This window comes from Vidua chalybeata, chromosome 18 (assembly GCF_026979565.1).
Source record: "Vidua chalybeata isolate OUT-0048 chromosome 18, bVidCha1 merged haplotype, whole genome shotgun sequence".
Lineage (NCBI taxonomy): Eukaryota > Metazoa > Chordata > Aves > Passeriformes > Viduidae > Vidua > Vidua chalybeata.
The window spans coordinates 2,173,123-2,195,860 of NC_071547.1; the positions used below are offsets into that span (position 1 = coordinate 2,173,123).

General features: G+C 55.5%; 1 protein-coding gene across 14 annotated transcripts in view; it reads left to right on the plus strand.

Annotated features, from left to right (window-relative positions):
• The window catches only part of NCOR2 (nuclear receptor corepressor 2), a 230,159-nt gene that overhangs the window by 150,799 nt on the left and 56,622 nt on the right, over positions 1-22,738 (plus strand). For 12 of the 14 annotated variants that reach the window (XM_053959970.1, XM_053959977.1, XM_053959978.1 and 9 more), the window contains 5 exons: positions 338-516; positions 3,832-3,886; positions 6,028-6,126; positions 20,788-20,909; positions 21,764-21,936. In XM_053959970.1, the coding sequence (XP_053815945.1) occupies positions 338-516; positions 3,832-3,886; positions 6,028-6,126; positions 20,788-20,909; positions 21,764-21,936 (628 nt within the window). The remainder of the gene's footprint in view (positions 1-337; positions 517-3,831; positions 3,887-6,027; positions 6,127-20,787; positions 20,910-21,763; positions 21,937-22,738) is intronic. The other 2 variants (XM_053959973.1, XM_053959976.1) reach the window with 1 other exon arrangement.

The window sequence follows — 22,738 nt, forward strand, 5'->3', positions numbered from 1 at the left end:
CAACCTCCATGTGGCTTAGGAGGCTGGGAGGGGGCCAGCATTCCCTGTGCCACCGCTGCTTCAACTTATTTCTCATCATGGTCAGGAGCTGTTTCACTTAAGTCAGACATTTCCACACAGGATCTTGAAGCCTTTTATTCCAAAATGAAAGATTAATTGTTTCCTGGCTGACAGCGATAGCCTCTTTCAGCGTTTAATTTACAATTACTCCGGCAATAAAGCTGTCTAGTGCTTGCTTTTGAATTCTCCTGTTCCTCCTCCTGTCCTTTTCCTCTCGAACATCTGTCCCCCGCGGGCCCGTGGTGCTGACCAACTGTTCTCTCTGCTTTCCCCAAAGAACCTGGAGAAGCAGATGCGCCAGCTCGCCGTCATCCCGCCCATGCTCTACGATGCCGACCAGCAGCGCATCAAATTCATCAACATGAACGGCCTCATGGATGACCCCATGAAGGTCTACAAGGACAGGCAGGTGATGAACATGTGGAGCGAGCAGGAGAAGGAGACCTTCCGGGAAAAGTGAGTGCAGCCCACACAGCTCTGCCTGTGCAGCCCTTGGGGAGTGCGGGCAGGATCCGTGCAGGGCTTCAGCTGGAGCCCCAGCACACTTAAGGCAGGAATATCCCAAGTGCTTGGTTTGTCCGCCACGGACACATCCCGAGTTGCTGTGTGACCTTGAACCCCACAGGGTGATGCTTCTGCACAGAAACTTCAGGTCTTGCTCTATGGTTGGGATGTTCCTGTCTATGTGGAAAGCTGCTGCTCGTGAAATCAGGAAGTTTTTCAGCTTTTGCATTCCCCGTTGTATCAGCCAGGTTAAAGATAACGCCCGGGAAACCCAACACTCTGTACACATTGCCTTTCTGGATGTTCATGCTGTCCTTTGGGCACTGTGCATCCAGGGAATTTTTGGAGCTGTCAACATCCAAGCCCTTTATGTAGACCCCGTCAGGCTGCAGCTTGCAGGTGGTGCTCGTCCCTCAGTGCTCCGTCCTGCTGTCTGCAGGATTTGCCACCGGCTGCTGTTCCCACACCAGGCACGTGCAGACTCTGGCTGTGGTGCTTTCTCCTGTTTGCAAGCAGTGCTTGAGAACAGCTTGGCTCTACCAAGTGAGATCACTTGGGGAGTCACTGATTCCTTCCCTGGGTACCACTGTGCTGTCAGCCAAGATGTGGGTGCTCAGCTTGGTCTCACACCCAGACTCCCCTGTATCCCACAGCCCAGCAGGGACCCAGGTGTGTTTGCATGGAGGACTGGAGTATCCTTGGTGCCCCCAGTGTGCTGTGAGTGTCTGTGGAAACAGAGCTGGAGTTCAGCTTCCAGTGGGATGAGCTCTGCTGGAGCTCCCTGCTGTGGACCTGAGGGACATGGATGCACCAGAACCACTTTGTCCTGAGCAGCAGCACCACTTAGTCTGGCCTCTGGACATTCAGGGGATGGCTCCATGGATTACCAGCACGCCTATGGCCAGCCATGCTGGAAGCCTCTCTGTGTCCAGGATCATTCCTCCTCCCTCTGCTCGTCAGGACTCCTGTTTGTGCAGCTGAAATAATTAATTGCCAAGATGGACCGAAAAAGAACAAAACAAGCAAACTGGCTCCAAGCCTTTGATAGAGGAGAATCCTCATTGCTAATTAGCCTTAAAATGTGCCACTCCAAACAGCGAGGCTTGCCACAAATGACGCAAAGGCTAATTACTCGGTCTTTAATGGCAGGGCTGTGCCTGGCTAATGGGGCTGGAAGAATCCACACCCAGTGTGTGCATCCTGCAGTGCACCGTGGATTCTGTGTCATCACTGTGGGTGATGCAGAGCTCGAGGCAGAAATACAGCAGGGTTTCAGGGCTCTCACAAAGCTCATTTTGAGAGATTAGTACTCAGGAGCTGTAAGGAGGGTGTAGGGAGTCCTGCCCCAGCTCTCCCCCAAACTGGCGTGCTGGTAGCTGAGCTGCCTGCTGTGCTGTAGCTCCTGGCCTGTGTTTTTAAGGTGAACTGGAGTTGTGTCATCCGTGATCATGACCTAGAGCTGGCCTCCTCCTGAGACCAGGAAAACTTGGTTCAACCTTTTGTTCAGCTCACTTGGCAGGGGCTGTTGGAGTAAACAGGCAGGTGCTGCACGGCTGACAAGCTCCAGGTCTGAACTATTTTAGCTGTCAGAACATAACCACGAGGAAGAACCTGATTTGATTTGCTTCTGGGCAGGATTTCAGGTCTCTGTTAAGGGCCCATTGTTGGCCTACTCCCAGGGAAGCTGTGGTTTGCTGGTGAAGGAGCAGGGTGCTGCTGAGGCATCGAGGCTGTGTTGTGCTGGTCAGTGTGAGAATGCAGCATCCATCTCTCATTATGGGGAGATGGCCTGGTCCATGAAAAAGAGTGGATTGTTATCTGCATTGCCCCAACAGTGTGTTAGCATCATTGATAACATGGCCTTGAAAACCCCATCCTGTGGTCAGCCCTGGGTTTGTGCTGTGTGCAGAGCCAGCTCTGGCTCTTTGCCCTCACCCTTGGTTGTCTGAGCAGCCCGTCTGGTTTGCTTGCTTCCTTTTTTTTTTTGTCCCCCCTAGCATTTCTGGGTTTTGTTCTGGTGACCAGTTATGGTGACAGGGATCTTGCGGTGCCACACAAACCATGTGGGAGTTCTGCATCAAGAATGGCATCAACGTGGGTGACAACACCCATGTCCTGCTGCCATGGCTGGAGTTGATCATGCCCTCATTGAGTTCAGCTCAGTGCCTTAACTCCAAGTTTAGCACTGGGACAGAGCAGCAAAAGCAGGAGAGAGCTGTGCCAGTTGCCCCAGGGGAATCACTGGCAGGGCTGGAGACATGAGCTCCTCACCATGTCCTGCCCATGTTACACCCACACCACAGCTCTCCCACCTTTTGCCTCCGATCCATTTCCCCAGGGCACAGAGCTGTCATTTCCTGGGAGCTGGCAGAGCTGCATGTGCTGAATGTGGCTCACCCTGGCTGCTCAGCTCCCCGGGGCAGAGCCTGTGCTGGTGGCCACCTCTCCTGGCCCAAGGTCACCTCTCACTGGGCTGTCCGTGCGTTGGCAGCGCGTTGGTTGACTGTGCTGCCAGCAGCAGCACCCCCTGCCAAGGGCTTGCTGGCCCTCGGTGCTTCCACACCAGCAAAGCGTGGGGATTTCTTGGAGGAGGCATTTCTGCTAGTGGGGACAGCTTCCCCTGAGCAGGCAGTGTACCCTCCTGGGCTGCCAGAGCCAGGGGTGAGCTTGCTGACAGCTCCTCCACTTGCTGAGCATGAGGCAGTGTTCATTGGAGCTGCTGTGCCACTGGGGATCTCTTGAGCAACTCAGCAATGTGGCAGCTCTGTGCTTCCTCCCGGGGTTTGGGTTTCCCTTCCTGTCCTTTGCAGCTGCTCCCAACAGCCCAGCAGGGCTTGGGGTCCTTCTCAGCGCCGGGGTCACCCATGGCCATGATGTGGGGTGTGATGGCAATTCCTCACTCTTTCCTTGCCAGATCCTGAGGCCTTGGCCAGGTGTGCCTGCCCTCTGTGCCTGCCCTGTCCTGCTCTTGGTACAGGCTTGGGTGGCCATGGGGTCGAGCAGGGTGATGAGCAGCCCTCCAGCACTTTCCTCTCCCACCCCATGATGGACATTTGCACATCAAAGCTCCCAACCAGCCCGGCCCCACCGGGCTAAATTTAAAGTTCCTGTCTTTCTGGGAAGCTGAGCAGCAGACAAATATTTTCTCAAACCCCAGAGTCCCTCTGGGAGCTGGCCTTGCTGCTCCGGGCACGCAGGGCATGGCAGCCCAGCTGTGAGGGGGTCAGAGCCAGCACCCACAGTAACCCTCTCCCTCTTGCTCTGCAGGTTCATGCAGCACCCGAAGAACTTTGGCCTGATCGCATCCTTTCTGGACAGGAAGGTGAGCCTGCCCGCCTGGCTGCAACCTGAATTGTGCTGCCTCTCCTCCCGTCACTTGGCTGTTGGTGCTGGAGCTGCCAGCAGATGCTGAGCCACCTGTGGGTGGTGGTGGCTCCAAGCCCCGGGCAAGGTCCGGACGCCTCCCGGCTCCCTGCAGAGACAGGACTGAGTCAGCTGCGGGAGACGGGGCTGGGAGCCCGAGAGGTGTGAACGCAGCCAGCCTGGCGCGGGGGCGGCGCAGCCCACCCCGTGATCCGCCCGGGAGCTGCTCCCCAGCATCTCCCCAGGCATTTTGCACCAGCCAGGCTGTCACACGGGGGGTGGGCACCCAGCTGCCCAGCACAAAGCAGAGGGGTCTCTTTGCTCAGGGAGAGAGAGGCTTTTGAGGGTGGACTGAGTCCTATTTCGTGCAGCAGTTCGGGTGGGTGTCCTGAAAGCACACACAGCTCCCCTTGGTGTCTAGGAATAGCTGTTCACAGGAACTGCCTGACCTTTCCCAGACCTCCTTTGTTGTGCTGCTTGGACTTTTTGGTTTTGCTGTTAATTCGGCTGATGGATGAAAGGTTTGAGAAAAAGACCTGAGGGAGGAGTAAGTCTCCTGTCCCATTCTGAGCAAGGCCAGGTACCTTCCATGTGCAGGAAGACTTGACAGGCCATATGGGCAGATCCTGGACAGACCCAGCCTGAAAACACAGCTATGTCCATCACTTGAATGCTCTCCTGAGCAAGAAACATTGGAAAGCTGCTTGTTCTCTGGCCCTTTTAGTTATTTGCATCCTCTGCCCACCTCATGCAGAGTTTCATACACACAGTGTCCACTCACTCTGAGGGAACCACTCTGCTCTCAGGGGTGGCCTGCAGAGGTCACTTCCAGCCTAAATTATTCTCTGATTCCTCGTAACTCAGACTGGGGAAATAATTTATAAGACCTTGACCTTCCTGTCCAAAGCAGCAAGGAAGGCCAGCAGCCACCTCATGCTGCTGCTGTTGCTGTAAGATCCCAATCTCCTCATCCTTTTGCACTCGATAAAGCCGAAAGTGGTGGGACTTGGATGATGCTCACGATCCAGTCTGTGTTCCAAGCTGTAAAATGTCTTCTAATTTTATTTGTACTCGTTTGTAAATCAGGCTGTAATTATGATACAGAACACATCCATTATCCTGTTGGAGAGAGATGCAAAGTATGGCTCAATGTAATGAATTAATAGATTTTTAAATTGCATTATAAAAAAATAGTGATCTTAGCCCTTGGAACAGATGACTGTAAGTTTTTGTGTTCGCGTGTGTGTGTATAATCAGGGCTAAATTAGAAAGAGATCCAATTAACACTTTAAAAGTTGCAATCTGTTTTTGCAAATGGTTCCACTCCTTGCAGAGGGATGGGGTGAGCACAGCCCCCGGGCACACACAGCTGCCCCAAGCTCCTGAGGACTCTTGGCATGATGGATCTGTGGGATAATTTTTCTTCACGAAGCCACTGATCCTGAATGTGAAGGTAGCCCAAGGCTGCTGTTCAGGTGCCCACCCTGTACACCACAAGACTTCTCCCAGCCTGGCACACTTTGTGCTGTTCAGGGGCAGGATATATCCTGGCCGTGACTCCTTGTTTTCCTAAGGTGTCCAGTCTGTGGTGGTGTTTGTGGAGCCAACCACTGGAGTTGGGATGGCAGCTTCCGAGTGCTGGGATCTCAGTTTGGCCACAGCAAAGTCGAGCCAGCGAGCTTAGCAGCTGGAAGTAACACCAGCTGACAGTCGTGTGGCAGGTTGTGCCTCGTGTAACTGCAACAGAGGCTGACAGGCAGCTCCTTCTTCTGCCTCTGGTTGCCACGGTCATCTGGGGTCAGCCCTGCTTTGCCTCCAGCACGGGGTGATCTCTGCTCAGCACCCCATCTCCGTCTCCACTGCCCTGCTCCATCCTTTGAAGAGCTGAGCCTTTTTACTAGGACAGCATTGTCCCCTTCTTCAGCTGCACTGGAAGCCTTAGGGAGGGAGGTGTGGGGAAGCTGTTGGGCTGCAGGTCTTCAGGAGCAGCAGGAGACCTGGTGATGACCGGTTCTGAACGCTGCTCCTGGAAGTCTGTGCCCCAGCAGCAGCACACGAGGACAGGACCTTCTGTTCCCTGACCTGCCCGTGTCATTGCAGACGGTGGCTGACTGTGTCCTCTATTACTACCTGACCAAGAAGAATGAGAATTACAAGAACCTCGTGAGGAGGAATTACCGGCGGCGCGGGAAGAGCCAGGTAAGAGCTGGAGGAGCGCGTGGAAGCGTCATCTCTCAGGCTGCAGCACTTTCTCTGAGCCCCCCAAATGGTGCTTTTTCCCCCCTCCTCACATGGAGATACTGTTTGCAGGCTGTGATGGGTTGTGGTTGTGCTCTGTGTAGCTTTTCAGAACATGCTGTTTAATGGCAGTTGGCGTTTGTCCATCCCCATACCAAGGCCACAGTGTCTTTAGAAAAACCAAACAAATCCAAGATGCTTAAAAAAGGGGATGGAGTGACTGTAGAAAACGTGGCTGTGTGTCAGTAGCATGGGGTACCCATGCAGTTCTCTGTGCAAGAACCAAATGGGGTCTGTGTCTCTCTCCCCTCTGGAGATGGCAGCCGAGGTGACAATGGTGGCAGGGCTCCTGGGAGCTGGGTGGAGCTCCTGCTTTGCAGAACCTGCCAAGGCTCTTCCTATAGGGGAAGGTGTGGGAAGAAAATGACTTGGGTGGGAGTGACTTCTGGTGACACCTCAGCAGAAGCATATAAATCCATCTGAAGTGCCAAAGGGTGTCCAAGATCCCCGTGGGGGTCTCCTGTGGGGCTGGCAGATGTGGCACTAAAGCTAGCAGAGACCCTTAACCCTTTGTTTCAGGGCAGAGCAGGTTCCAGGGCACCACGAGGTGCCTGGGGGCAGGTGACTGAGTCAACCCTTACCATTACCATGGCCAAGATACAGATCTAGACATGACCTTGGCAGTGTTGCTGCTGCTACCATGATACCCAGGAACCTTTTGGGAAGGTGCCTTATCTCCATGAATGCTTTCAGCCGGAGGCAGGTCCTGCTGGTGGATCCCCAGGTCCATGAAGTGAGTGATTATTCATGTCACAAGGAGAGTGAGGTAGCCACAAAGGGACTGTCTCCCCAGATAATGTGGGAATAAGGATGGAAAAACTGGCCTGGCCCGTGACACCACTGACATCAGCAGATCTTCACTCTGCATGGCCATAAAAAGCAGCACTTGGGCCTAGATCCTGATTGGGAAGCAGATAGGTAGCCTCACTCCAATTTGGTTTCTGCAGCATTAAGACATCAGAATAGCTAGCACATGACAAATGTCATGGACAGGGCCCAATTCTCCCTTTTTTCAGAGACATTAGAGATGGATAAAGCCCTATTAGATTACCCAGTCCCTCTCCCAGCAAACACAGGGTGGTTCCCTCCAGTACATTTTTATAGTGTTTACCATGGTCTGTTTTGTTAGATCACAGCAACTAGAACATGAGGCCACATTTGTTTCTTGTTAGCAGTGGAGACATTTAGCACAGCTCATTCTGGTTTCAGTGTTAAATTGAGCAAATGTGGAGAGTGAGAGGCTTTGCTCTGCATCTGCCTACCTACCCCAGCAGCCACAGACCTGCCCATCCTGCACCCAGCAGGAACTATTTGTGTTTTGGGGTTTGAAATTAGCCAAAGCATCGCTTAGTTGCAGAATTTCCCACGATGTTTTCCACATGATCCAGCCTGCACAGTGGAGACGTGTGCTGCCCTTTGGAGCCTTGTTCAGTGCCAGCCTTTAGAGGCAGGGACTTGCTTCATCGCCTGTAGGACTGTTTTTGCAAGCAGGAATGGCACCAAAGGGAACAATTTGCACCTCCCCTGGAGCAGACCTCAGCCAGAACGTCGCTGATTTTGAAAGAGGAGCCCCTCTGAGTCTGGGAGGAAGCGACACAGGGAATATTTCCCATTACTGTTGGATGCTCAGGTGGAAGGTGGGATGTTCAGACAAGCTTTAAGAGCCAAGGACTGGCTGCATGATTCACAGTAGGAGAGAGGTGCAGAACAGCAGCTGCTGCATTCAGCCTGGAGCAGCTCTCCCACAGAGATCTTGGGGGGGGTTGAAATTCACGCTTTGTGCTGTGATGCCTCTAGTATTTGCATCCATTTCCTGCAAAACTGCATGAGGGGAGTGCTGGAAGAGCTGTGTGCAGGCTTGGGAAGGGCACGCTGCTGCTGAGGGGCTGGGTCTGTGCTGCAGAGGAAGGCTCTGCTGGGGAGAAACTCCTTTTAGGGTGGCATTTTAAGGTAATAAAGGGATGAATATGTTGTTAAAGCTGGTGGGAGCAGTGAGGCATCTCCTTTGCACCTCTTCACCAGCCAGGGTCTTCCCAGTGTGTGGTGCTGATGGGATCTGCCTCCACACACCAGACTGGGTCAGTGTGTGACTGCACAGACCATCATGGGAGAGGTCAGATGCTGGCTGGGATGGAGGGATGCTCCTGCTGGCATTTTGCTTAGTGAATCTTTTCAGAAGCAGCTCAAATTCTGCCTGTGCTGCAGGAGTGCTCTTTTGGGAGTAACATGTCCCAAAGGCTCAGCCAGCACCCTGCTTGTTCCCAAGGGTCCTGGATAGTGTGCAGGTCCCTCATTCTGTTTTCCCTGTGGCCTGGTGAGGAGTGGGGACTGAGGAGCAGCAGCACTGGGCTGACATGGCTCTGCCATTGCCTGCCCTGTTCTCAGCAACTAGAGATGGTGACAGGGTGAAGGACAGAGGACACACAGGCATGGGCAGTGTGCAGGGAGGAGACAGAATTGTGGACAACCTTCCTGCAGCACATGGCATGGTGTTCCCAGCATTGCCCCTGCTCCAAGCACATATTTTCCTGCTGGTAAAGGTTCAAGTAGTTAAACACGGAAAGCTGAGCTTTAATTAATTTGGAGGAGGGGAAGAGAGGTTGGTTTTTGTATCAGATGAGAGGAGAGCAGATGAGATGTGATACAAAGAGCATTTCAAGTGGCCCTATGCTGGTTTCTTGCTCCTTTTCTCACAGAGAGGTTGGTGGTCTTATTTGCTGTAGGAAGCTGTAGGGAGCTTGAGAGTGAAGGGGAGATAATTACACAGAGAAAAAAGCTTCTCTGTGTCAAGACTATCTTTGTGGCCTACTTATTAAAAGTCCATTAAAAAATAAGAATCCCACTGCTCCCTGGCTGATGGTCCCCTGGCAAAGGATATTTCTCATAAAGCTGCTACTTACTGCTAAAAATCTCCTGCCAAGAGCAGGGACTTCACATGATTCCACTTCCAGTTTGTCAGAAAACGGAGCAGCCGCCCACTCCGAGGCAGGATGCTCCAGCACTCTGCCTTCCATGGCACTGCTCAGTGGAAGGTACCCACATCCAACGGGTCATGATGCATGATATTGAGGCTCCTGAGATTAATATCTTTCTAAAATAACCCCGTGTTTGTTGTGTATGAAAATCCTGTGAGGGGGGGGATTGATGGAACGAGAAATAGCTTCCTCGTTGTCATTTCGCACTGAAAAACAAAAAAATAATTTTTGCCATGGTAAAACAGTCTGATCCAATAGTCAGTGTACGGTAATAAGCATAAATTTGCATGAGCTTGTAATGACAAACCCTTGTGCTGATGTGTCCATACAACTCAGGGTCTGTGGGAGTCGCTCTTCAGGGTATTTTAGTATCTCTCTGTGAAACCTCTAAATTCTGTAGCAGGGACACCGAAATTGACCATGTGCTTCATTCTTTGGGAAGCTGTTTTGCTGGGCTGTGGGAACACAAGTGTTGGGCTGAAACCGGGCTGGAAGGAAAGTGACTCTATTTCAACATAATTATTCCATTTGGAGTGTGAGATTTTTTTTTTTATTCCAGAGTAAATTTGCATTGATTTTGGAGTAACATTGCCCTTGTGGTAGTGGAGCAGCTGCAGCATGCCAGATCTTCTTCCTGCCAGCGAATCCCTTGGGGGGGGAAAGCCATCATCTCCCACACACTGCCATGATGGGCAGGTGGGCGACCATTCCACCAGGCAAAGCTGTCGATGGGTCAGTCTGTCGGCAGTGGGACCGTGGGTCAGTCTGTCAGTAGGGTCAGTCTGTCAGCAGTGGGACGTGGGTCAGTCTGTCAGTAGGGTCAGTCTGTCAGCAGTGGGACCGTGGGTCAGTCTGTCGGTGGGGTCAGTCTGTTGGCAGTGGGACATGGGTCAGTCTGTCAGTAGGGTCAGTCTGTTGGCAGTGGGACATGGGTCAGTCTGTCAGTAGGGTCAGTCTGTCGGCAGTGGGACATGGGTCAGTCTGTCAGTAGGGTCAGTCTGTCGGCAGTGGGACCGTGGGTCAGTCTGTCAGTAGGGTCAGTCTGTCAGCAGTGGGACATGGGTCAGTCTGTCAGTAGGGTCAGTCTGTCTGCAGTGGGACCATGGGGCAGTCTGTCAGTAGGGTCAGTCTGTCAGCAGTGGGACGTAGGTCAGTCTGTCAGTAGGGTCAGTCTGTCAGCAGTGGGACGTAGGTCAGTCTGTCGGTAGGGTCAGTCTGTCAGCAGGACCATGGGGCAGTCTGTCGGTAGGGTCAGTCTGTCGGTGGTGTCAGTCTGTCAGCAGGACCATGGGGCAGTCTGTCGGTAGGGTCAGTCTGTCGGTGGTGTCAGTCTGTCAGCAGGACCATGGGTCAGTCTGTCGGTGGTGTCAGTCTGTCGGTAGGGTCAGTCTGTCGGCAGGACCATGGGGCAGTCTGTCGGTGGTGTCAGTCTGTCGGTAGGGTCAGTCTGTTGGTAGGGTCAGTCTGTCAGCAGGACCATGGGTCAGTCTGTCAGTAGGGTCAGTCTGTTGGCAGTGGGACGTGGGTCAGTCTGTCGGTAGGGTCAGTCTGTCAGCAGGACCATGGGGCAGTCTGTCAGCAGTGGGACTGTTGGTCAGTCTGTCGGTGGTGTCAGTCTGTCGGTAGGGTCAGTCTGTTGGTAGGGTCAGTCTGTCAGCAGGACCATGGGGCAGTCTGTCGGTGGTGTCAGTCTGTCGGTAGGGTCAGTCTGTTGGTAGGGTCAGTCTGTCGGCAGGACCATGGGGCAGTCTGTCGGTGGTGTCAGTCTGTCGGTAGGGTCAGTCTGTCGGCAGTGGGACCATGGGCGGCTGGAGGAGCCGCCTGCCCGCCCTGAGGATGACTCAGAGGGGGATGAAGTCATGGTGGAGGGACGCAGCCGCCGGACGGAGCGTCACGCCAGCCCCTCGCGCTGCTGTCAGACAGCGCTCACGTATTCCCTGGCCAAAGGGACGTGTGTTAGTGCCGACACTTTCGAGGACTCACTCCGTGTTCCCGGGGAGTGGAGCCGCCCGGACCCCCCTTCCTCCACGGGGAGCAGTGCCAGAGCCGTGCCGGCAGGGCGGGGACCCACGGTGTGACCTGGCCGGTGCGGTCCCCCGCCAGCCTTTCCCAGGCCCACCCTCTTCCCTGTCCCCTGCCAAAACCCAAATCGAATTATCCGTCCCGCCGTCTGTCCCGCCCTCCCCAAACACAAACCATTCCCCTCACCAACGAGGATAAACAGCCTCAACCCAGATTTTTATAAACAGCCCGCTTACTTTTTTGGCAGAAGCACCGTCCCAGCAGGATCTGGCCAGGTTTGCTATCACATGGGTCCTGGAGCATTAGGGAAAACCTGGCCAAGCAGGTTTCCCTGGCCACCAGCAGCCCTGTCACACTAGCAGGGGCTGGCAGGGTTTGGGATTCCAAATAGTGCCTGCCCATGACTCCACGGCTCCTTGCACGCTGTCCCCAGAGCAGGAGCAGATCTCCTGCCATGCCAGTGCCTCTCCTCCCTCCCGAGGGATCAGATCCAGAGCTCAGCAAACTGTTCTAACTCTGTAAATTGTGCAAGTGCTCCCACTCCGGTAACCACAGCAGCTAATGAGAGGAATAATACTTGTTTCTGGGAACCATTTGATCTTCATCAGTCCAGGGAACAGCTCCTCATTAGTGATAAAGGGTTTGACAACTTCTCTTCCAGAGGCAGGGATATACTTGTCACAAAATCCTGGTTTAATCATGCAGCACATCATACAGACACAGCCCTGGATGTGGCCAGTAAGCTTTGTGCCACAAATACCAAGAAATTATTCTGCAGGCACTTAAAGCTGTGCTGACTGGAGTGTTGTATCTAAAACAGCACTGAAATTATCTGTGGATGAGCAGGGGCGGTCTGTGAGGGAGGTTGCCTGGTTGGGAATGATGCCAGGGATGTCAGTATTGGGGCATGGGTTCATCTTCTGCCAGTGGAATGTCACTGCTGGGATGTAAAAGGGTTTGAATTTGGCTCGTTTTCTGGACAAATCTGTAGTGTGACAGGGCTGCTGATGGGCTGCAGGACCGATGAGAAGTGAACTTGGTCAGACCCTGTGGTCCTGGTCCTGCTCAAGTGTGGCCTCACAGGAAGAAACATCTCACAGAGTGTTTGTCCCCTGGGTGCTCCGTGCAGGCTGTCACTCTTTAAACCTGTGGTCACCAGGGAGGTTGATGTCAGGATGCCTGTCCAGCAGGTGGATGAGGTGTGATACACAGTGATGCTCGAGTTGAGATTAATTCTGTAACCCCCCCTTAGCACCTGTTCTTTCAGTCTGGGCTCCTGTTGCTCCCCCAGGTGTGCCCTATAAGGTTCATCGTGCCTGTTCCCCCATCACAAGGGTGCAGCAGCTCTCCCGCAGCCCTGCCGCCCCTCCAGGCACCACAATCGGGCAAACACAATGGAAACTTGCATTCCTGAAATCCCAGCTGCAGTTTTGGGGGTGATTTAATGAGAACGACATGGCCATATTTGGGAAAAGAATCAGAGGATGCGTTGCCACAGGAGGGTGGCTGCTTGGTCCCCAGGTCCCCGTGTGAGCTGGTGACAGTGCAGGGGACAGCAGGGAGGGTTGTGGGCTCAGAGCAGGGACAGGCATCAGCAGGCAGGGACACACAGGCTGCTGCTGGACCCTTTGGCCCTGGCAGCTGGGCTCTTCCGTGCTGCTTGATCCCATCTGCAGGTAGCAGTAACAAAAGAGTCACTCAGGTGAGGTGATCCCCCTTTCCAGCTGGCCCCCAGCTTTGGACTCGTGTTTCTCCAGCAGCAGGTGGATGTATCCTCGCAGCGAGTGCTCCACCACACCCCTGCCCACGTGAGTACTTCTCGGGGCAGGGTTTGGGATCCAGGCTGGGCTTTGCTGATCCCAGTGAGGGACCTGCAGCATCTTCACTGCAGGACACAGAAGTGGTTGGATTTTGGGATGAGTTGTTTTATCTGTTGTTGTGATCCAGGTTTGACTAGGAATGGATGGGAAATAGGTCATGTCATTGCTAAATTGCTTCCTAAAGCAGGCACAGCTGAAAATCCCAGGGCTTGCTTTGCCCCTGGTCGTTTGTGGGTGTGTGTGGATGCTCTGCATCCCACAAACTGCTGACCTGGCACCTTCCTCTGTTGGCAGGGCTTGGAGAGGGTCTGGCGTGTGGCCGGGGGGCTGCGAGCAGGGGGGAGCAGGGCAAAGCAAACCACAGGGAAAGAGAAAACACGTGTTCCCTGCCTGGGACAGAGCGGGGGCTCATCTCCACTGCTTCCAAACACTATGATCTCTTCCCTTCGGGTCATTTTTCCCTTCACAAGCCATCAAATCACTTTTTAAAAAACTCAGCAGCGACCCAGAAAAGAAACATTTCCTCTTATGGAAAAGCCCTCAGTGGTTCAAGGAAGGATCTGGTGAGCAGGGTCCTGTAAAAATCACTTCTGTGCTTCCATGGTATCACAGAGCGAGCGGTGGGGAGGCAGCAGTGCCAGCTGTGCTGGGCTGAGCCACACAGGGCCCTGCCTGAACGGTTCCTGTGCCCAGCAGGCTCCCAGTGCTGCCCGAGATAAGCCCACACTTGGGTGAGTGCACCCGGGCATGCTTGTCCTGTGGTCTGGCAAGTGATGCAGGGTCCAGCATGACTCCAGTCCCATTGCCAGGCCCTCTCCTTGCCCCTGACGTGCTGCATGCCCCCAAGACCCAGCTTGCTCCAGGACCAGCAGCCTGGGAGATGGCACGGAGCTTTCCTGTGGATGGCAGGGCAGCCTGGCTGCAGCTGCCAGCACTTTGCTGCTGGCACTGGCCGTGTCTAGTGGCTTGTGGTGCCCGAGAGCTGTGCTGGTGAGTGTGCACAGGGCCTGTCCACATCTCCTGGGACACTGGGCACAGCCTCGGTGTTCTCCATCCGTGCCGTGTGCTGTGTGTTGCAGAGTTGCCTGTTTGCTGGTAGAGGAGCAGCCCAGCTCAGAGCTGTCACAGTTTGAGCTGCACCGAGTGATCCCCATGCTCTCTATCATTCTTATGAAATCTGAGCCTGGCCCTTTGATTTTTTCTTTTTTTTTTTTGACTCGCTTCCACAGCCAACAGCATCATAACCCAGCCCTGGGACACAAGCAATCAAAGCTGTGTTGCCGGCAGACATTCCTCTTCCTCCCCTTGTTGTTTTGGCAGCGGCTTGTTTTGCTTTGTGGTTTCTCCCAGGAGTGGAGGGTGCCGTGCGCGGTCGTGAGAAGCCAGGCTGCGTGGCGGTGGGTGGCAGCCAGGCCCGAGGCGTTCCAGACCGCTGGAGCAGGGGCTCCAGGCCCTGGGAGTCGCTTACGTGACACACACATGTATTTCTAAGCCGTCCTCCCCGTGCTGTGAAGCCAGCCTGCCTCAGGAGGTGGTAGGGACACGTGGGGAGCAGTGTTTGCAGGGGCTGTGCAGTATCAAACCTCAGAGGTGGGTGCTTCTGCTGTGGCATTGGCAGGGAAGGAAATTCCGTGGGCACTTTGGGTGCCTGGGCAGCATGGTGGCTAACGGGGAGGCTGCTGCTGAGGGTGCTCTGTGGCCACGTCCCTGCCCTGGCTCTCACTGGTGTGACCTGCCAGAGGCAGAGCTTGAAAGCAGGTGGAAAGACAGATGTAGGTAGCAGAGAGAGGATGCTCCTGAGCTACAGCTGCATGGTGCCAGCCCTGTTCCTGGCAAAGATGCCCTGCAGAGAATCTGTGAGGCTGGGGAGCTGGGTAAGAGCCAAGTGCCAAGTCCTGCTGGCTGTGCTGCACAGGGCACGGAGCATCCTGCCCCGTGGTGCCAGTTCCAAACCCTGTGGGATGTTCAGGGTCATGCCAGCAGGCACCCGTGCATGCCCACGGCCATGGCAGCTGTGCTGGGGCTCCTGGAGAAGCAGCAAAGCAAACCCCAGGCGTTCCTGGCCAGCGTAGCGTTGGCCTTTTGTCTTCAGCTTATCTCGAGCTGGTTTTAATTTGCAACTCCCTGATTGCGTGCAATGACCTTGGCCTGAGCCTGCTCTGCAGCTGAGTGCCCCGGAGAACATCATAAATGCCATTGATCTGAAGTCACACGCTGGAGGAGTGAAGAGCTGGTGCCCTGCACGTGGGAGAGGCGGCACAGCCGAGTGGGTGCTCCCAGCTGCCAGAGGCTATGGGGCTCACACTGGTGGGATGCAGCTCCCTCCAAAGTCCCTGTCAAGACAGACTCTGGTGTGACATGCTGTGGAGAGGGTTGGCACAGGTCCCTGCGCTGCCGCAGTGAGACTGTGGCAAGGGTGCAGAGCCGCCTTTAAACAAAAACCCGGAGCTCTCTGCCTGCAGTAGCTGGGAATGAGCTTGAGTGGCACCAAAACCATGTGCCTTGCAGCTCAGCCTGGCATGCACAGCTCCCTCTGCACCAGGGTGCGCAGGCTTGCTCCCTCCTGATTCATGGAACAAACAGGAGCTGGTGGTTCCATCTCCTGTAAGAGCCCAGGGCACCGTAATGATTGCATGGTTGCCAACCCCATGCAGCCAATCTGGCCTTGAAACCTGGTGTGGGAGAGAGGAGATGCCAGCCCCAGGGGCACTTGGGCTCGGGGACAGGCTCTCTCTCAGTGCCACCACCATGACCCGGTTCCCCACTAGCATATCCAGCAGCAAGTGGTTGTAGTTGGGGTGGCAGGAGCTGGTAGCTCTGATTCAGGAACTGGACTGCCAGGGATGAGCTCATCCCTGCTGGCAAAAGTGGTGTTTTGGTGCATGTTTTGAGGGTGCTGTGGCACAAGGAAAAGGGGGGGGGGGCGAGGGAGGGCGTGGGTGCCTCAGTTGCAAGGTGCACGGTCCAGTGGTTAACGCTGGGATGTCCTGTGGGCAACAAGGGAGGTCCCCTGTTCCTGGTCCCTAGCCACAGCCTGGGGCATCTCGCCACAAAGGGGACGGGGAAGGCAGCGGCGGTCGTTTTCTGGAGGCTTGCAAGTTTGGAAAATAAATAGCCCTGCACTGTAGGTTAAGCTTGGCATCCTGGCGGATTAATCATGCAGGCTGCAGCCAGCACTGAGAGCCCCGGTGACGAGAGCTGTGGTTTATAGATGATGATTCATCGCTCGACTTAGAGCGACCACGTTATTCCAGCAGATTGCAAAATCATAAGAGGAATGTTGTGGTTAGTTTACGGCTTAACTATGCAAATCGTCAGGAAGCCTTCAGAGCCGGAGAACGTAAGGCACAGCGCGCCCGGATGGCTGGGCGGTGAGCAGGGGCCGGGAGCTGGCGATGGGGCTGTCGGGGACCGGCCGCTCGCGGGAGCCGGGGAGCGGGGAGGTGAGTGATTCGGGGGAGAAGAGGGGCCGGAGCTCCCGGGGAGCGTGCGAGCGGGGCGCTTCGGGTGCGACGGACGCGCTGCCGGCTGCCAAGGGGTTTCTGGCCGGCTTCACCGTCTCTGTGCCACAGGCTCAGGCGTCTCCGGCGGGGCTGGGGAGGGCAAAGGTGGGCAGCTGCTTCCCCCACCTCCTCCTGCACCCCGTCCCGCTTCCAGGAGCAGGCAGTGCCTCGGCAGAGGAAGTAAACAGAGTGGGAGGAGCTGCACCTCTTCCTCGCCGGGGCTTTCTCCCAGCGAGCCCCGCTGTCAGGACCCGCAGCAAGTCGGTCCCTTCTCAGCAGGGTCAGCCCTTTCCGTGTCCGGCTCCTACCTGGAAGCCGCTGTGCCCCGAAAGTGCGCGTGGAGGCGAAGCTTTACCGCAGCGGAGCTGGTCGTGCCGTGCCCGGAGGAGCTGGCCAGGCCGGGCGAGCCGTGCCAGCCGAGCGGGAGCCGGGCGCTGCGGGAGCATGGCGTGTGCCTGCGGCGGGCCCCGGCCCCGGAACGCGCTGTTCCCGGGAGAGCTGGCAGCGCTCTGCGCCGCTCCAGCTGCTCCGGGGCCGGCGGGACTTTGGGGCAGAGGTGAGCAGGTGTTTGTAATTACGGAGCTGCTCGGGCCGGAGCGCAGCGAGCGGAGGAGGCCGCCTGTCCCCCTGGACTCGGGGCAGGGTCGGCCTCTCGCTCACGCGTCCCGTGTCCGATTTTGTCCTGGGGCCTTTTTAAATAAACAGGATGCGTCGGCAGCAAAAACAAGCAGCGGCGATGCTGAGGCGGAGGAAGGGCGGTCCGGGGTTAGAGCGTCTGACCTGGGAGGGAGGGACAGCCCTGCCCTCTGCCACAGGCATCTCCCCTGGCCTCGGGCACATCCCTTCGCCCTCTTGTGCAAGGTGGGGAGCACGTACCTGGTTTACCTCTGGGAAGTGGAGTGCCTCATCCCCAGGATGGCAGAGATGTAGGTGGGGAGAGGTTTAAGCTAGCTGGGAGCTGAGCAGTTCTGGTGTCGGCCTTTGGGGGTTCCGCTAAGGGCTGACCCACCTGCCAGTCCACCTCTAGCCGGGGCGGTGTGAATCAGAGGGAAACATCAGCTGGTAATTGGGGAAGCATTTCCTGGCCCGTCACGCTTTGGGATGGCGTCCCGTCCCTTGAATCATCCAGAGCTGGTCCATGTCCAGCACTAAGAATAGGCTCCCCACACACGGCGGGGGCAGCGCGCCGGGAGGGGGAACCGGCCGGCTCTGGGGTTCCCGAGTGCCTTCCCACCTCTGTGCCGTGGCGTGGTCCGGTTCCGATGCCAGTCTGAGGTTTGGGGTAGAGCACGTGGCAAGGATGGGCTGGGGCAGCTGCCATGGTCCATCACTGGGGGATGGTCCCGTCTGCGTGTGCCATTTGTAGCTGAGCTCTGAAATGGCTTCGTTCAGCACCCCGGCGTGCCCGCTCCCCACGCAGGGCTGAGTGCTCGGTGCCAGCCCCACAGCTTCCAGCCCAGCATGTACCCCTGGGTGTGATGTAAGGGGGGCATTCGTGAGCAGAGGCATTTCCTGGGGTGTTTGGCAGCTGCCCTGCTCTGCAGCCAAGCTCTAGTACAGGAGATAAGCCATCACTGTGGGCTTGCCAGGGTTCAGATCAGCATTTGGCTGGGAGCCTTTGCTCAGATGAGGACATGAGCGCAGCCTTGGGTGGAGCAGGAATTTTCCCACCATGGCCTGATGGTGATGATGCTGCCCATTTTATGTATTTCACCTGGCTGACAGGTGAGACCTGTCCTGCTGGGTGCAGGGTGCTTATCCCATCTGGTTCTCGCTCTTGGCATCGGGCACCCGGCCGTGGCCAGAGCAGGGCAATCACTAGAGGGCAACCTTGGATTGAGATGTGCCTCTGCACTGGGAGAAACCTTGATTTGATGTCCTACCAGGCTGGTCTTGAAACATTTGGGAGGAGAGGGATGTGCAGTGGCCCACTGAAGCCATCCCAGTGGGGTTTGCCCATCTTGATCATGCCAAAGCTTGACAGATGCCTCTGCAGGGAAGCACCCGTGTTGCTGTGTGAGCCACCAAGGCCACTCTCATCTCTCCCTGCCTTCCTGCTCCTGTGTTTGCAGGCTGGTACAGGGAGCTCCTTGGCATCACTGCCATTCCATGGGGAAAAGCTGTGATGGCTGCCCAGGCTGGCAGCCCTCTAGTTCAGACAAATGTAGAGACAGGATAAGATGATGCTGAACCTTTCTTGGATGCTCACTCCAGCCTGAGGCTGGGACAGGTACTCATGTGGTCATGGCTGGGTTTAAATCTGAAGGAGAGCTGGGATTTCTGGGATGCAGGATTTCCCCATCCCTCAAAAGAAAATATTTTCAGTTGGGTGGTAGAAATACTGTGAAACTCATGTGGGCTCCCCTCCCTTGCCAAAGCCTTTGGTGAGGGGAATGCAGATGGGTGGTGATGGCCAGGGCTGGGGCAGAGCCTGCCCTGCCCTTGGAGGTCACAGCCCTCACCTCGGGGGTGTCAGTCTGGGCTGAACCCGCACTCAGGGTTCACCATGGAGTGACTCAGGGTCAGAGAGTTCAGTGCAGTGCTGGGGAATTGCACATCATGGATGCCCTTTGCTCCTCTGCAGCCAGTGCAGGCTTCCCCACCTTCTGTTTCAGCTTGTCCACTGCCCTCCTCCTTCTCCCCCAGTTTGGGGGCTGACAGGGGCAGTGCCCTGTATGCTGGGGATGACACTTCCCTTAGCCCCTCGCTGCATGAGACAGCCTGTTCCCCAAGCCTTAGTGATCTGTGGACTTTGGAAAATCATAAGCAACCGAGTGCTCATCCCAACTGTTCCCTGACTCCCTCTCCCCTGGGACCTCCCATCCTTGCATCCCACGGAGCAATTCCCAGAGCAACAGGAGTGTGAGCTGATGCATTACAGTTGTGTTCTGCACGTGTGCAGAGTGCTCCAGGGGCTGGCCAAGCGTGCCAGGATCCTGATGGCACAGCTGCCTCCCCCTGTACGAGGAGGAACTGAAAGTCTGTGGGGTTTCAGTGGTGGCTGTGCATGGGTTTTAAGGACTTCTGTTCAACCAGGGCCTGAAGGAATCAGCAATTTTCTCGTTAAACTGCTCCATTTGACAGCTCCACACTTCTGATTTTAGCACCAGCCCATGGGGTCAAAGAGCTCTGCTTGCACTCAGTGCTGCTGCTGCAGGATGCTCATATTTAAACTGGGAGGATCCAGCCTCCCAGTTCTGCAGGGTGGGATCAGGCCAGTCCTGCTGGCTCGAGGGATGTGAGGACACCTCATCCATACTTGCTGTATGGCTGGGTGCCAGCCAGACCAGCCACCTTCTGCTGATAAATCCATTCTAAGGCAATTTTACTCCCCATTACATCACCAAACCCTTTCCCAAGGGGGTGGTGGAAGCCCTGCAGGCTGGGCAGGGGCCGGGTGAGCCCGGGTGGGTTTCCTGGAGCAAGCAGCCTTGCATTAGCCAGGAGCAGGATGGTTTAATAAATCATTTCCGTCTCTAATTTCTACTTCTCTATTCAACGCCTCTCGTTTGCTGGTCACCAGAGGGAAGGGAGGTCAGGGGAACCAGGCCTCCCCAGCAACCTCCTTCCTGCAGCTGTTGAAACAAAATCCAGAACTATAATAATCACTGTGTCCCTCCCTGGGGTACCACGGTGCCTTCGGTCTGAGCAGCAGCAGCAGCGTTGAGGTGGTTGGGCTCACGGCCTCTGCTGAAGGTGCCAGGTGGTAAAGAGAGCACAGAGAGGGCACCTTCCCTGCTTGGTGCTACAGAGCCACAAACATTCCCCATGGGCTGTGTCAGATGCTTGGGAAAAGATCAGAAGCATTGATATCCCCGACACCCTCGGGGTGTCACTGGTGCCCTGTCTCCTTCATGCTCCAGCAAAACGCATCCACTGGCTGCAAATCAGCAAGCCAGAACAGGAGGGGAGTTCTCACCTCCCTGCCTTACCCCACATCAGATCCTTGCTTGTTGCCTGACCCCAGGGGAGCAGCTGGGGCTGTCCCACTGCCTAGAACAGGAGCCAGAGTGCAGCTGCCATGCCTGATCCTGAACTACCTCTGATCTCCCTGGAAAGGAGATCTCTCGGCCCCTGTGGCCTCCAGCAGTGCCCTGCCTGCACCCTCTGCCTGCAGCTCTTTCCTCTTGGCCACTTGCCCCCAGCATTGTTTCACAGCAGTTGTTTGGGTTGGCCCAGGTGCTGCCCTGTGTCCGCCTCAGCGCTGAGGGCTTGGTTTATTTTACATCCTTTGTTTTGCAGCAGCAGCAAATGCCCCGGAGCAGCCAAGAAGAGAAAGATGAAAAAGAGAAAGAAAAAGAGAAGGAGGGAGAGAAGGAGGAAGACAAGCAGGAAACAGAAAATGACAAAGAAGAACTGACAAAGTAAGGACAACCCTCCCTGCCTGGCTCCAGTGGGCTGCAGTGGTGGAATGCGGTGATGGGATGCAGCATAGTCCAGGGTTGCCTGACCCCATGCAGGACTGTGTGTGCCCACTTCACCCCCTCTGCAGGGAGGGAAAGGCAGATCCACCTCCTCATCCCTCTTCCCTGCTGCTCCCAAACTGGGAAAGCAACACGATATGGGGTTTTTTTAATATCAACCCAATCAACCTGCAAAGCTCCTGTGATCCTCCAGCTTGTTCTGTTGTTACGAGAGCCTCTGGGAGCTGGAGGAGCAATCCGGGGGCAGCGGAGCGTGGCACTTCACCTTTAGTGTTATTGATGTCAACGTGAGCGCTCCCAGATGAAGAGCTCCAGCCAGCTCTGCCTCCCTCACACCGAGCATCAGCGCCGTGGCAGGGGAAGGTTGGCACGCAGACCGCTCGCTATCTGTAATGGGCTTAATACTTGGTTTAAAAGAACATCTGGCTTCATTATATCTAGGCTGCAAAGACATTTACCAGCAGGTCCCTTTCAGGAAGATAAATGAGGAGGAGGCAGGGATGAATTTGAATGGTCTGGTATTAAACCTGTCTCCGTCAGGTCTCTGCGTGCACTTGGTGGTGGAGCTGCAGCCAGCTGCAGAAAGAAAACCCCACCACAAATCACCCCACTGCCAATCCCAGCCAGGAAAAGAGCCTGCGTCTGCAAAAAAAACTGCAGACCTGCCCCCCTAAAAAACCAACAACAAAAAGAAAAATCCCCAGACACGTGCAGAGAAATAATTGCTTGACCTAAAAATCAGACCAACCAAACAACGTTTTTTTTTTCCTTTTCTTCTCTCCCTGTTTTTGCAGGGACAAGAACGACGACACGTCCGGAGAAGACAACGATGAGAAGGAAACGGTCACCTCCAAAGGTCGCAAAACCGCCAACAGCCAGGGCCGGCGCAAGGGCCGCATCACCCGCTCCATGGCCAACGAGGCCAACAACGAGGAGGCAGCCACGCCACAGCAGAGCGCCGAGCTGGGTAGGTGGCAGGGGACAAGGGGACTCTGCCCTGGGCTGGGCTTTTGGTGTATCCATCGTGCTGGGATGGGATGTCACCCTGCTCTGCTTCCCGCTCGCAGGGAGAGCACAAAGGGTGCTCCTTTGTGAAATCCTCCTTTCTGGGGAGCAGCAATGATGTTTCTCTCTATCTCCATCGTGTGAATTACTCGGCGTGGTTCGCCAGGATAAGTGGGGGCATTTGCAAGCCTGGGCTTTCCTGGCTGAGTGTTCATGCGTTTTATGGCCTCAGAGGGAAAGTGTTGCAAAAGACAAAAAGGGAAGCCTTCAGTTTTAGCAGTGCTTTGGCAAGGCTTGTGTCCTTCCTGCACTTTGAGCTGATTCCCTTTGCAGCTACTCTGGCTTCCCAGTCCCCTCGACCTCTGCATGGGACCCTGCTCTGCCCTCCCAGGCTTGCCTGGGTCTCTGCCACTTCTCCTACCTGCTCTGTTTTCAAATTTGTCTGGAGCCTGAGCAGCTGCAGCCTGTGGGATCTGCTCCTCCTTGGCCTTGGGCATTGGGCTGGTCCATTTCCATCCTGCCTGATACAGCTAAGGGTGCTGCCTGTATTGTGGCATCCAGGCACTGCACCAGCCCACAGCGTGGCCATAGCCATGCCACGCTGCCATGCTGGCCTTGGGCTAGATGGGAATTCATGGCAGCATCCACAGTCCCACACTGGGCACATCTGCCTCTGGCATCTGCAGCATCAGTACTTACCACCCCAGGGAGCGGGCTCATGTATTGACTTACAGAAGCCAACGCATCCAGGAATTTGGCTGATT